At 39.3% G+C, this 15,062-nt stretch overlaps 2 protein-coding genes across 2 annotated transcripts in view; one reads left to right on the top strand and one right to left on the bottom strand.

Moving 5' to 3' along the window:
- The window catches only part of MELK (maternal embryonic leucine zipper kinase), a 98,953-nt gene that overhangs the window by 41,659 nt on the left and 42,232 nt on the right, over positions 1–15,062 (top strand). The window contains exons 9-10 of the mRNA XM_047066346.1: positions 10,819–10,887; positions 12,481–12,579. Of these exons, the coding sequence (XP_046922302.1) occupies positions 10,819–10,887; positions 12,481–12,579 (168 nt within the window). The remainder of the gene's footprint in view (positions 1–10,818; positions 10,888–12,480; positions 12,580–15,062) is intronic.
- LOC124501900 (14-3-3 protein epsilon-like) lies at positions 8,027–9,959 on the bottom strand. The gene is made up of 2 exons (XM_047066354.1): positions 9,403–9,959; positions 8,027–9,162 (listed from the first exon to the last, which is right to left on the bottom strand). The coding sequence occupies exons 1-2, from the start codon at positions 9,931–9,933 to the stop codon at positions 8,926–8,928; spliced, it is 768 nt and encodes a 255-aa protein (XP_046922310.1). The 5' UTR covers positions 9,934–9,959; the 3' UTR covers positions 8,027–8,925.

The following is a 15,062-nucleotide window of genomic DNA, read 5'->3' on the forward strand; positions in this document are numbered from 1 at the left end:
GAAACAGGCTCCAGGCTCCGAGCCATCAGCCCAGAGCCCGACGCGGGGCTCGAACTCACGGACCGCGAGATCGTGACCTGGCTGAAGTCGGACGCTTAACTGACTGCGCCACCCAGGCGCCCCAGGGATCTTTTATTTTTAAATAAATAACGACTTATTTATTTTAAAACAAGTAATTTGTTGTCCTAAGACTTCTTACTCAATAGTCCATCACTTTCCTATTGATTTGAAAGGATAGTCTTATTATATATTGAATTTCTACATTTACTATTTTTCATGGTTTTTAATTTTCTGTCTATTTTTGTCTGATACATAATTATTTTAGTTGCTGTATCTTTATAATACCATTTCTTTAATGTCTCGTAGAATTAGTCTTTCCTTATTCTATTTTTCCTTGGTGTACTGTTTGTGCCACTTTGCATGTTTCTTAAATATCTCTAATCCAAATTGTCGATTAAAAACCTGAATAGGGGGCGCCTGGGTGGCGCAGTCGGTTAAGCGTCTGACTTCAGCCAGGTCACGATCTCGCGGTCCGTGAGTTCGAGCCCCGCGTCAGGCTCTGGGCTGATGGCTCGGAGCCTGGAGCCTGTTTCCGATTCTGTGTCTCCCTCTCTCTCTGCCCCTCCCCCGTTCATGCTCTGTCTCTCTCTGTCCCAAAAATAAATAAACGTTGAAAAAAAAAATTAAAAAAAAAAAACCTGAATAGAATAAGTGTTTTGAGAATTGGGTTTTGGTCTGTATAAGGTACACTTAACCTAGGTTTTGTGGTCTTATCCACAACGATAAACTGACTATTAATGCCTTACTGAAATTGAACTTTATTATGATGTTCCTCATTTACCAACTTAACTCTAAACTTGGCTTTTTTTTTAAACCTGTCTGGACCTAAGTTTCCATACTGTTTATTTGCCTTTGCTTGCTGTTCTTTCAAGTTCACATTTATGTGACAGCCATGGCATCGGTACCCTTGATTATTAATATATTATTTCACTGCTACAAGGTGAACGTATCAACACGTAATAATCTTCAGTGTTCTTTACATTTATTTATGTGTTTGTTTATTTTAATCCTTTGGGAGGGTAATTTGATATTTTTGGTAAATCAAATATTTCTTCTGTGGAATAAATATGGTATAAAATGTCTAATTCTTGTTCAGTAGAGATTTAACCTTCCTAATTAATATTATTTACTAATGCTGTATATTCTTTGTTTCCCCTACTCTGAATTTCATCTTTTAGTTTTTCATGTATTTGCAAGTTGAAAATTGATTCAAATTAGGACTTTTATGCATTATTGTGGAATTTAATTTCACACATTATAGATTTTGAAATTTATTGTAATCTTGGCTCAGAACTATTGTTCCGAGGCGCGGTGTAATACAGTCTGCTGGTTGAATCTAATTAAGGTGTCGTATCACTTGCATGCAGTATGTATCTTTGTCTAGAATGTTCTAAAATTCCTCAGTTGGGAATAACACTTCCTTCGGTTCTTGGTCGATAGAAAACCCCAGCAATATTTGATATACTATATGTAACTATTTAAGAAGCAGACTTTGTTTATCTTTTGCATTTTTTGATTATTTTAACCAAAATGCTCAGTTGCAGTTTCTAGCATGATTACCGACAGATCGGGCATTAATCTTATTAATGTCACCTATATTCATTTACCATCACTGTGTTCAAAGACAAGCATGACCATACTCCAGTTTGGGGTACACAAATATTATAGAAGTATAAATAATTTAGTAAATGAAAGTTGAATAGCTTGCAAGTAAAATTGCTTTCTAACAAGTATAATTTATAATTTTAAAGAAAATGAGCACATTATCTTTTTATGAGATTATATTTTACAATTATTGAGTTGACTATATACTGTAATTATGTGTTGGAGAGATGGCCTGCCTTTCTTACAACCATGTGAAAACGAGCAGTTTCAAGCTGTCTAGAATTCCCAGGATTATCTTGCTTGGCCCACAGGGTTTTTTCCCCCCTCTTTCTTGGTTTCTGTCTCTATTACCCATTTCTTGCTCTCATTTGCAAGGTAATCGTCCCTTAAGTAAACAAGAATTCTCTAAAGACTGAGCAGAAACCAGGGTTAAGTTGCATAGCCCTGGCTGACAGGGCCTTTTGTGGACATGTTCTTCTCCAGCGGAATTGCTTGTCTCGAGGTCTTTTCTATTTGCTCTTTGCGTATGCTTCCAATATTTAAATAAGGAGCCTTTTCTCCCTGTTTACGTCTAGGCTTCCTTAGACTTTCCAGCACAGTACGATAGAATAAGTATTGTATGTCTCTACTAGTCCCATCTCCACCCCTTTTTACAGTGTTTTCAACTTAGGCACTATTGCCATTTTGGACTACATGATTCTTTTCTAAGGGGGCTGTCGTATGCATTGCAAGAAGTTTAGCAGCGTCCCTGCCCTTTACTCACTAGATGCCAGTAGTAACTCCCAAGTCATGACAGTAAGAAATGTCTCCAATTGCTAAGAGAGCAGATCTTAAAAGTTTTCATAAGAAAAACACTAAGCAAACAAAACTAGTAACTATGTGTGGTGATGGGTATGAACTAAACTTATTGTGGTAATCATTTCATAATATATACATATATCAAATCATTATGTGGCACACATAAAAAAGCCTCCACACAGTGCTAGATGTCTCCTAGCAGTGGGGAACAAAATCGCGCCAGCTGAGAACCAGTGCCTTATGATATTGAACAAATGCTTGAATTCCCTGGCTGAGACTTAGATTCTTCATCTGTGTTATGTGGTTAATAATCCTTGCTTACTGCACAGGTTAAAATACAATAAAAATGTATTTTAAAGTATCATGTACAAATAAGAGGTTGGGTTAAGACTGGCACCAGAACTCGGCTCTGAATTCCGTTTCTGTCATATCCCAGTGCAGAGAATGAAGCTGAGAATGTCAGGTCTTGGTGATGGGTCACAGGTCTCATGACTTCCAGTAGATGGTACTCTGCAGAGCTCTTCTGTCCAAACAGGGAAAGTGGGTGGGTACACTTCAGGAAGTAAAAGGAGCAGCGCTTGACTAGATGATGTATGTGTTCCTTCCCAGGCTGTCTGGTGGTAGCTACAGTGGGGCAGGGCTCCATTGGGAGGACACGTGGCATTCCTCAGAATGACTCTAGCCTTTCTTACGATACTGAGTATTTAGCACTCTGGTGTGCATGGTTTTTGGCCAGCCTACCCATCTCTGGTCCGTTACTATTTTGGGCATCCCTATCTCCTTCCTATGTATTTCGGGTTCAACAAACATTTATTGTGTCTAATGTGCAAGGCATTGTGTTGAGTGCTTTCACATATTCTCTTTTACTCCTTTTATAATCCTATAGGTGGAATTACTTGTTTCACAGGTAGTAACAACAGTAGTAGTAATACTAGTATTAGTAATAGAGGCAGCAGTAGTAGAAACTAACATACATGGAGTTCTTACTGTATGCCTGGCACTGTGCCCAGTGCTTTTCTGTATTAAAGCACTGAAGCCTAGCAACATTTTTTTGTGTGGGCACTATTATTTTGCTTCTTTTTACAGGTGTGGAAACCAAGGCACAGTGAAATTCAAAGGCTCATCCACACGGCTACTAAGAGGTAGATTTTGGATTCGAATCTAGGCAAATTGTCTCCAGAGCCTATTTTCTTAGGAAACAATGTCAGAGAGATTAAGTAACTTGTACAAGTTCATGGAACTACTATGAAGTAGGCTGGGATTCACATGATGACTCCGGTCCATCGCCGTTTCCAGCGTGCCAAGCACCACACTTATCATTCACCTGTTCTTGCCTCTTTCTGGGTAGGATAGCTTCTGTGGTGCTAACTTATAGCACAATAAGAGGATCTATTAGAAGATAGGTCATGAATTCAAGATGGGATGATAAAAGGGGTGATAAAAAGAGGCAGAGAGGAACTTGGAATCAGCCTGGTGGAGCTTTTCTTATTCAGTACTTTGGTCTGGAAGGTACTTTCTGAATTTAAAGTCATAACATTTCTTTTATTTTGATAGATCTGGTGATGGGCCTATTATCTGTGTTGGAGCAGACCAGAAAGGGCCAGAACCTAGAACCAGACTTATCCCCGGGGTGGGCAGGTGCTGGTGGGAGAGAAGTATGCGAGGAGTTAAACCCTTATAGATGGTGTATTAGTTTCCTAGGGTTGTTGTAACAAAGCACTGCGAGGTAGTGCCTTAAAGTAACAAAAATTTATTCTCTCACAGTTCTGGAGGCTAGAAGTCCAAATCAAGGTGTCGATAGGGCCATGTTCTCTTTGAAGGTTCCAGGGGAGAATCCTTCTTGGCCTCTTTCTAGCTTCTGGTGTTTTCTGGCAATCTTTGGAAGTCCTTGAATTGTAGACGCATCACTCTAGTCTCTGCCTCTGTCTTCACACGGCCTACTTCCTTGTGTGTTTGTGTCTTTGTGTCCAGATTTTCTTCTTTATAAGGACACCAGTCATACTGAATTTAGGGTCTACTCCTACCCAGTATGACCTCATATGGATTTAATTACATCTGCAAAAGACTGTATTTTAAAATAAAAATGCATTCACAGGTTCTGAGTGGACATGTGTTTTGAGGAGCAGCATTTAACCCAGTGCAGATGGTATCCAGGGAATAAGCAGCAAAAGGCTCCACAATCAGCTTGAGGGAAGACCCACCAGAGTACATGGGGGTTCTGACCAGTGAGTGAAGCATGACAGAGGATATCTAGGAACAGGTTGTGATCAGAGATTCAGCTATGTCAAAACCATTTATTTGATCAGTGTAAGCAGATAGGAGAATCTTTACCCTAGGCCGGTCTCTACTTTCTTTAGGACAATGGCAAGAGCAAGCCAAACTGTTTGAGAGAACAGGCAAATGATCAGGTTGTTAAGAAAGAGAACAAGTTAAGACACCCAGGATTTGAATCATGAGAGGCCTTGGTCTCAGGAATAAGGAAAAGCTCAGGCATGAGGGTGGGACCAACTAGGTCAGGGCCAGTCCCACAGCAATTGATCTACTGCTCAGTCCTAGAGAGTTGGCAGAAGCAGCTAAAAATCCCCACTTCCTAGGGATGCGCCTGGAGACCAGGTGGCATGGAGCAAGGAGTGAATGAAAGTCTTTATCAATGTAATTTGGAAACAGATTGTCAGTTTTCAACACTGGCTAGTGTTAAGGTGCCCTAGTAAGGTGTAAGTAATAGTGGGCTCTCTGGATGATACTGAGTGTGCTGGACAAAGGATCTTGAAAAACTTAATGATATTAAATGTCATTTGTAAAATGAAAGAAAGCTCTTATCCTTCCTGGGAAACACTTTGTAAGGTTAGCCTCTCTGCTCTCATCAGAGAAGCTGAGTCAGAGACTGAGTTGTTTTGACATTGACACCTTTTCTTTTTTTAAAAAAATTTTTCTTAATGTTTATTTTTGAGAGAGAGAGAGAGAGAGAGCGAGTGAGCGAGCACGAGTTGGGGAGGGGCAGAGAGAGAGGGAGACAGAATCTGAGAGGGAGAGCTTCAGCACAGAGCCCGATGCGGGGCTCAAACCCAGGAACCCTGAGCTGATGTTGGATGCCTAACCGACTGAGTCACCCAGGTGCCCCATTGATACCTTTTCTTTTAAAATTTATTGCTTGATAATGCTTCTTTGGAACTTTGATTATTTCTTTAATACAATTAAAATCCAGCCTGCCATGTAGTTCTAGGACTCTGAGCAACCCATATTGTGTCTGTTTCTCCTCTTACCTTGGAGTTGGGCTGAGACAGCTTATAAGAACAGAGAACCCCAATGCTTGTGCTAGTCAATGGCTTCTCCATCTACCTGCCTCTACTCTTCTAGCCTTATTTAAACACTAGGCTTTATGCACGCACGTGCATGTTCATGTGTGCTTGCCTTTGTCTCCCTGGATGTATATCATATTTATTTCATTTTTTTTTTGAGAGAGAGAGAGAGGGCGTAAGTGAGTGAGGGGCAGAGAGAGAGAGAGAAGTGGGGTTCACCTGAAGCGGGCTTGTATTTACCCGAACTGGGGATCAAACTCACCCGATGTGGGACTTGAGCTCATGAATCGTGAGATCATGACCTGAGTCGAAATCAGATGCTTAATGACTAAGGCACCCAGGTGCTCTTGTATATTATATAACTCAGGATCCTTTAAAAAAATTTTTTTTTGACATTTATTCATTTTTTGAGAGAGAGAGACAGAGCATGAGCAGGGGTGGGGCAGAGAGAGAGGGAGACACAGCATCCGAAGCAGGCTCCAGGCTCCAAGCTGTCAGCACAGAGCCTGATGTGGGGCTCGAACACACAAACTGTGAGATCATGACCAGAGCTGAAGTCGGTCTCTCAACTGACTGGGCCACTCAGGTGCCCCTCTAACTCAGGATCCTTATTCAGTACATTTTGTCTTCTGTCATTAGTTTTGGTGACCCTCTGGAATTTGCCAGTAGTCTATGTCCCTTAGTTCCCAAAATTATCATAAGCAATTCTGTGATGAATATTACTGTTCATATATTTTATATACCAAATTGTTTGCTTAGGATAAATTGCTAGAAGTGAAATTGCTGGATCAAGGATATGCAGTTTTGAATGTTTTTTAAATGTATTTCACAATTATTCTCCGGGAAAGCTTATATTCTCTAGTTGTATATATATAAGCCCTCTTGTTCCTGAACTCTTAGTAATACTAAATGTTTTTCTTAAGTTTGTCAGTTTGATAGATAACAGATGGTACCATATTCTTTTTTAAATTATTACTTTTTAATTACTTGATTATTTGGACATATTTTCATGTTTATTGGCCATTTAAAAGTTCTTGTTTTAGGAATTACCTGTGAATAGTTTTTGCTCATTTTCCTTTGGAGTGTGCTTTTCATCCTCTTCCTTCATTTATTAAACAAATATTAATTGAGTACCTTTTCTGTGCCAGGACCAGGTAGTATTCTTTGTGAGCAGCCCTGATAAGATCTCTGTGATTAAGGAGCTTACATTCTATTGTAGTGAGACAGAAAATAAACAAATATGTAATATGATGAGTGGGGATAAGGACTGAAGGTAAAGTAGGCATGAAAGGGAAGTAGCAAATGATTGTGGGGGATGCTGTGTTATGAAATGGGTCATGGGAGTCCTCACTGACACCACTAGTATATAAGTGAAGACCTGAAGCTAAAGGCAAAAGCTCTGCTGATTTTGGGGGAAAGCACTATAAGACAGAGGAGACAACCAGTGCAAAGGCCCTGAGGTTGGACTGTGTTTGACATGTGACCATAGTTTGGTGAATGAAGGGGAGCGTTAGGAGGCGAGTCTGAGAGGCAGACTCAGCAGCAAGGAGTTGAATGGATGTGGGGATGTAGAGCATGCATGCAGGGCTTTGGAACCAGAGTAAGGTATTTGGATTTTATTCTGAGTGATCTGAGGGAGCACTGAAGAGTTTTGAGTGGTGAAGTGGCATATTTTAAGAGATGTTTTAAGAGAACATTGGTGGTAGTAAGTGGAGACTAGACTAGGAGGTGGTCAGTAGTGGAATCTGGAAGATCAGTCAGGAGCCTCTTGCAATATGCCAGATGGGAGACACTAGTGGTGTGGTGGAAGTGACAAGTGATTCTGGATAGATTTTCCAACATAGAACCAATGGATTTTGCTGATGGAGATGATGTGAAGTGTGAGAGAAAGAGGAGTTAAAGATGACTCTGGTTTTTGGCCATTTGAGGAGATGGGGGAAATGTGGGCAGAACAGGTTGGCTGGTAAAATCTTAGTGATTTGTAAGAGTTTTTTATGTGATGAAGTTTATTAATATTTAGTCATTTAGGTGGAAAAAATTTTTTTCCCTCAATTTGTTGTTAGTTAACTTTGTTAGTGCTGTTTTGTTATATAGAAATGTCAACTGTTAGTCTTTACAGGTTTTGGTTTTGCTGTCATGTTTAGAAAGATTCTAAAAATAATCACCTAGTCTTGATCCTCTATGGTTTTGTATTTGCATTCACTCTTTAATCTGGATGGAGTTAATTTTGGTATAAGCTTAATTAAAATCTTAATTTTTTTTTAGCATTTTTAATTTAGGTTTGTTTTATTTAAGTTTAATGTTAATTCCATGCTGTGTTTCAGTAAGAACAATACAGATTCTGTATGTGGCTCCAGTCAGATATCCAGTAGTACAAATTAGCTTCAAGTTACACATACTGAACAAAAGAGGTTGAGCCAGCGATGTAGGGAAGGGGGGGGCCCAGGGGGGAGAGGGAAGGAGAAGAAACAAAGAATTGAACACGCATGCAGGCTTTTCCATACCACCTTCAATGCTAGCCTGCTTTAGAGGGAGAGTAAAAGTAGGCAGGAATGAGCAGCCACGGATTGTTGAACTGTTACCAGCACCATGCTTTTCAGCAACATTTCAGCAGAGTTTGAAACATTTTTTACAGCAAAACCATTACAACTCTCCGAACAACTTTTAACCACCTCAAGCTAACACCCAATTAATTTTAAACATTGGTATAAAACTCAATTTAAACAATTAGGAAAAGGAAAAATAATACCACAATGCCTCATAGTGTGATTAACCTCTCTCTTAGATGCTCGCGTCACCTAGAAGTCTAATAGCTTTCAAATATCATTTCCATTTCTAATGGTGATCTTGCCCCACCTGGCAGGAGACAATACAGTAATGCTGAAAAAGCCTCTATGCAGTCTTGTTAGTGTCTTAAAGAACCTAAAAGCTGGGACCAGTAAAATCCACAGAAATTCACTCTTGCCTTTAAGAACTTTTGAAAACGGTTAAAAAAAAAAAAAACAAAAAAAAAACAACCCAACAGGGCAGGAACCTAAATTCTGAGACCAAATGTAAAAGTCAGATTTGGTGGTTCTCAGTGACAATGGGGGAATTTCCAATGGGGGTGGGATGGGAAGGAATGGGGTGGTCAGAGATGGTTTCTCTTGTTGGCTTTTATGTCTCACTGATTTTCATCTTCCACATCCTGCAGCGCTTCTTTATTCTGCTCTTCACCATCACCCTGCATGTCTGAAGTCCATAGTATCAGATTATCACGTAACAACTGCATGATAAGTGTAGAGTCCTTATAGCTTTCTTCACTCAGCGTATCCAGTTCTGCAATTGCATCATCAAAAGCTGCTTTTGCCAACCTGCAGCCACGATCAGGGGAATTAAGAATTTCATAGGAGAGGGGCACCTGGGTGGCGCAGTCGGTTAAGCGTCCGACTTCAGCCAGTTCATGATCTCGCGGTCCGTGAGTTCGAGCCCCGCATCGGGCTCTGGGCTGATGGCTCAGAGCCTGGAGCCTGTTTCCGATTCTGTGTCTCCCTCTCTCTCTGCCCCTCCCCCGTTCATGCTCTGTCTCTCTCTGTCCCAAAAATAAATAAACGTTGAAAAAAAAAATTAAAAAAAAAAAAAGAATTTCATAGGAGAATACGGAGAAATTGAGAGCAAGACCTAAGCGAATAGGATGCGTTGGTGGAAGTTCTGTCATTGCAATATCACTAGCAGCTTTATAAGCCACTAGGCTGTTCTCCGCAGCCTCCTTGCTGTCATTTCCTGTGGCAAATTCAGCCAGATACCTGTGGTGGTCCCCTTTCATTTTATAATAGAAAACCTTGGACTCGCCAGTGTTAGCTGCTGGAATGAGGTGTTTGTCCAGTACATCCAGAATGTCACAACAGATTAACTTTAGCTCAGTCTCAGCCATTTGCCGATATTCCTGAATCATTTTTAGTTTGTCTTCTCCTCCCTTGTTTTCTTCCTGTTCAATGCTGCTGATTATTCTCCAGGAAGCTCTTCTGGCTCCAATCACATTTTTATATGCAACAGATAAGAGGTTTCTTTCTTCAACTGTCAACTCCACATCCATCCCTGCTACTTTCTTCATCGATTCCACCATTTCGTCGTATCGCTCAGCCTGCTCGGCCAGCTTCGCCTGGTACACCAGATCCTCCCGATCATCCATAGCAGCAGCGGCTCCGGAAGGGTCTGCGCGACAGATGGAAGTGGATAGTGTCTCCGACTCTCTCAGCCTCTCGCTCCGTGTCTGGGCAGCAAAAATGGCGGCGCCTCCAAATCTTAATTTTTTTCAAATACTTAACCTTTTATTCTAGCATCATTAAACAATTTGTTCTTTGCTAAGAGAAATGATTGTATCATTGCCTCTGAATTGGGAAAGTGGGGTATGTGGCAAGTTGTGTAAAAAGGTATTTTATTATATATTAGTGTTTGGCAAGCCCCTTGTCTTTTCTTTGGCTGATGACTTGGTGCCTATAATTTCTGATTATCCTAGGTTGTAAACATTTGTCTCCTGAGTCTCTTTGATCCCCAAAGGAGGTACTTGGCTTAGAAAACGGCTTGCGTCAGTTTCCCTCATTGATTGTGAATTCTGTCCTGTGGATGAAATGTGACCTGTTTTTAACCACAGCCTATGACATGCCACCAAATACTATTTTCTACTACTTCATTTTTTGTCAACTGATAATTGTTCTGAGATTATGAACTAAAATTTGCTCTAGCAATGCAAAAATTGACTACAATGTATACTTGTTGTCCATTTAATCACACTACAGATTCCAAAGCCCTCCACATTTATGTATTCCATACATTCTCTCTGCTCTAGTCCTTCTCTGATATGTGGATAATTTAGAGGGGACGATATTTAATTTACTGAATGTTCTTCTTTAGGGTAAGAAATATATTTCCTATGTTGTTAATAATGTTTACCAGATCTTATAGTTGGGTTAAGTCTTTAAGCTTGGAAGTACACCTCCAGCATTTTGTTACTTAGAAATTTATTTCAAGGCTGATTGAACCTAAATCTCTTAACTGTTTCTTTGTTTTTTTGTAGCGAGGGAAATATGAGGTTCCTAAGTGGCTCTCTTCTAGTAGCGTTCTGCTTCTTCAACAGATGCTACAGGTAAACTTTGTTATTTATATTTAAATAATAGAAGTCTACTGCAGTTGTTTGATCCAACTTTAAGATGTCTGTGGTGCTGCTGTATTTGGAAGACAACACCGTTTTCCTATTGGCTTAAAAAAATTCCATTCAGTATATCTACTTCCCTCTACTAGATGCTTTCTTTTCTTTTTATTTATTCTAAAGTTTTATTTATTTAAGTAATCTCTATACCCAGTGTGGGGCCCGAACTCTCATGACCCCGAGGTCAAGAGTTGTATGCTCTTCCAACTGAGCCAGCCAGGTGCCCCTTTTTGAAAATGTATTTTTATTATTTTTTTTTAAGTTAGATGTTTTCTTAATTATGTTGCAAATGCATTTTATTTTAGACCTCTACCATGTCTTTGCTGATGTGGTTTTCCTTCCTTTTTCTTGAACATTGTCTGTTTTCTCTGACTAACTCGATCACCGTGTTCCATTTTCTTGCTCCCGCTCTTGCACATTAAGTGTATAGTAGATAGGGAATAAATGCTTGAATGAACTGATACACAGTCAAGTGGACCCTATGAACTAATGCGATGATTCTCAAGCTTTAGCACGTATCAGAATTGTCAGGGGCTCGTTAAAACACAGACTGCTAGGTGCCACCCTGAGAGAGTGGCTGATTCAGTAGATCTGGGGTAGGACTAGGAATTTGCCTTTCTAACAAGCTTCCAGATGCTGCTGATGCTGCTGGTCTTGGGACCACACTTTGAGAACCACTGATTTAGGGGAATGGCTTCTGAGGTCTAGGTATCCACCCTGGCAATCAGTAGGCATGCCACTAACCTGGTTCTCATCTGTCAAATGGGGATTCTGACACTGGCCTTACTGCTATGTAGTGTTATGAGGGTAAAATGAGATAAATAGGAAACACTTTGAAAATAGGAGTACCTTATTAGTGCAATATTTTTTTCATTATTATGTATTCAGAATATCTTCCAGTTTTTCCATCTATTAAGCCATCTCCAGTTTTTATTCAAAATTTACTTCAGGCTCACCCACCTTGATTAAGTAGGGCCAGACCACCAAATCTCCATAATGAGATTGAAAACACCTCATCTTTCTTCTGGACTCCAAAAAACTTAATCTTTGTTGATTAATTCTCCTCTCCTCACATTTGAAAATTACAAATGGAAAAGAAAGGTGTGCTTTTCAACTTGTTCTATGTGATTGTAAGCTCATCAGAGGTAGAGATTGCATATTCACTACGAATGCCCTGCATTGTGGCTGCTTGAATATTAAATTGGTGAATATTTCCTGTGAATAGGTTTTCCAGCAAAGACTATTACATCATACAATAGATTGACTGAACTTCATGAATAATGTCCATACCAATGAAGTTCATGTTTGTTAAACATTTATCTTCTAAGCCCGTGTTGGTTGCTATACTTTTCTTGCCTCGATTGCCTTTTTTAAAGAATTTATTCCAAGGCCATTTTAAGGTCTTTGACAGCATTTTTGTGATGATAAAGTTTACATCTGTTCTGATGAATTTTGAGGTCTCAGGAGTAAAGGAGTTCTGTGTTCCCTATTTGAAATGTTAACCTCTAGCTACTTCTCAATGGCCACTAGGTGGACCCAAAGAAACGGATTTCTGTGAAAAATCTATTGAGCCATCCCTGGATCATGCATGATTACAACTGTCCTGTTGAGTGGCAAAGCAAGAATTCTGTAAGTAAAATGAAGTCTGGTAGAATTTTTCAAAAAACCTTGTTTGATCTTTCTGTGGATTCAGGAACTACACTGATGTGGTTTAAATATAAAAGAAAATGTAGTTTGTAGACTTGTTCATCAGATTGGTGTTTGTGAGGCTTGTAACCTAATTATATATTTGCCTGTTAATCTCTAGGACAGTGGCTCTTAACTTAGGCTGCACATGACAATCATTGGGACCTTAAAAAAAAAAATGTCAGGGCATCTGGGTGGTTCAGTTGGTTGGGTGTCTGACTTCAGCTCATGTCATGATCTCATGATTTGTGAGTTCCAGCCCCGTGTTGGGCTCTGTGCTCACAGCTCGGAGCCTGGAGCCTGCTTCCGATTCTGTGTCTCCCATCCCTCTGTCCCTCCCCAGCTTGTGCTGTCTCTCTGTCTCTTTCAAAAAAAAATAAAGAAATATTAGGAAAAAAAATGCCTGTGCCCCATCCCAGAACAATTAGTGGATATTTTTAAAGCCTTCCATGTGTTTCTTGCCTGTAGTCAGGATTGTGAACAGTGCTCTGGAAACCAAAGCAAGTTGCCTAACTCTGCCAAATCTATTTATTTGTCTATAAAAAGCAGATTAAACCAATTCTGTCTACTTCCCAGAGTAGTTATGAGGTTATAATGGTTCTCAAACTTTTAAGTCAGAGGACTCCTTTATACTCTTAATATTTATTGATTGATTCATTTAAAAGTAACAGTAGCAAACCTATTATATTTTGTCTCAAATTAATATCTTCTGAAAAATAACCTTAAAAAATAAATGTAGCGAAAAGAGTAGCATCTTTGCAAGCTTCTATGTAGTCTAGCTTGATAGAAGACATTTGGATCTCATCTGCTTCTGTATTCAGTCTGTTTTGATATGTTGTTTTGATTGAAGCATATGAAGAAAAAGCCTCACAGATATGTACTAGGAAAAGAGATAAACACTTTAAAAACTTTTTCAGATAATTAGGGATATTCTGTGATAGTCCATTAAAACTTGACAACTGGTAGTTTCTGAAAGGTTAGTTGATTGTGGAATATGAAAGCACATCAATGAAGCTGTCGTACTCTGTTCCATTCAAATCCATCGGTCTGTCCATTGGATTCCTTCCTCATGTAATATTATGCATTGGTCGTTTAGAAACTATTGGTTCACTGAGTTATGCATATCTTCCAAATGTTAACACCTTTCAATCATACACTAGAAAAAATCATATTCCTTTTTTTTAAAGTTTATTGATTTGAGAGAGAGAGAGAGAGAGAGCACGCACGTGCTAGTGGGGGAGGAGCAGAGAGAGGGGGGAGAGAGAATCCCAAGCAGGTTCTGTGCTGTCAGTGCAGAGGCTGATGCAGGGCTCGATTCCACAAACCGTTAGATTGTGACCTGAGCTGAGATCAAGAGTTGGATGCTTAACCGACTGAGCCATCCAGGCACCCCAGAATCACATTCCTTAAAATCACTATTGATCTCATCAGAAAAGTCTTTAAGATTTGGAAAGCTGTTAAACTAATAGTGGCAGATACAAATTTTCCAAAATTTTAGTTTTTGCTTGAAAGCTCAAATTATATCATTGGCAGCAAATACTGTCAGTTTGTTTTCCTTGAAGTGGCAAATTCATTTTGTTCATTTTTGAGAAAATGCCAAATACCCAAGTCTAAATAATTATAGTTTGCCATTGTTCTTTCAAGTAAAAATGGTGTTTTATGAAGAAAACAGGTAATTCAACTCATAACTCATTTACACAGGCACTTTTCCTCTAAGAACCATCATATTTTGGTATACATAAGTGCTTTATGCACAGTTCCCATTTTGTCACACAGAATGTAAAAAATACATGTACTCAGTGTCCAAGATTTAATAAAATTAGTACTTTTTACTGCTTCATCAATGATATTCTTTTTTTTTTTTTTTAATGTTTATTCATTTTGAGAGAGAGAACGTGCATAAGCTGAGGAAGGGCTGAGAGAGAGAATCCCAAGCAGGCTCTGAGCTGTCAGCACAGAGCCCAACGTGGGGCTTGATCCCACGAAACGTGAGATCATGACGAGCCAAAACCAATAGTCGGATGCTTAACTGACTGAGCCATTCAGGTGTCCTGCATTAATGATCCTCTTAATTGAAACTGACTTAAAAAAATTTTTTTTGAACTGTAAGTGCATGACAAAGAATATAGTATTTTAGTATAGTTTGGTGCCACTGCGTTGATTTGTACTAAGGCACAGCAGTGTTACTCATCATTGCTTTTGCACCATCACTGCAAATGTTAACATTGTGAAAAATGAAAAACAGTATTATTATAAAAAATAGTTTTGACCTTGGAGATCCTCAAGGGGTCTGTGGACTACACCCTGAGAACTAGTCTAATATATATATGAAATATATATGTGAGTTATTTAAATAATTATTATATTAATATTTAAGTCTTTTTTAACCAATAGCAACTTGAACTTGGCAAAAATGTGACTATTGG

Source organism: Lynx rufus, unplaced genomic scaffold (genome assembly GCF_022079265.1).
Source record: "Lynx rufus isolate CCGP_SWC_20201006 ecotype Redwood Valley unplaced genomic scaffold, mLynRuf1.p SCAF_10, whole genome shotgun sequence".
NCBI lineage: Eukaryota > Metazoa > Chordata > Mammalia > Carnivora > Felidae > Lynx > Lynx rufus.

What these genes read in the sequence shown, in the direction of transcription:
- LOC124501900 (XM_047066354.1), bottom strand. Translation starts at nt 9,933, where the DNA reads ATGGATGATCGGGAGGATCTGGTGTACCAGGCGAAGCTGGCCGAGCAG. An exon ending in GTCTTGCTCTCAATTTCTCC is followed by an intron (nt 9,163 to 9,402) that starts GTATTCTCCTAT and finishes TGCGCCACCCAG; the next exon opens with GTGCCCCTCTCCTATGAAAT.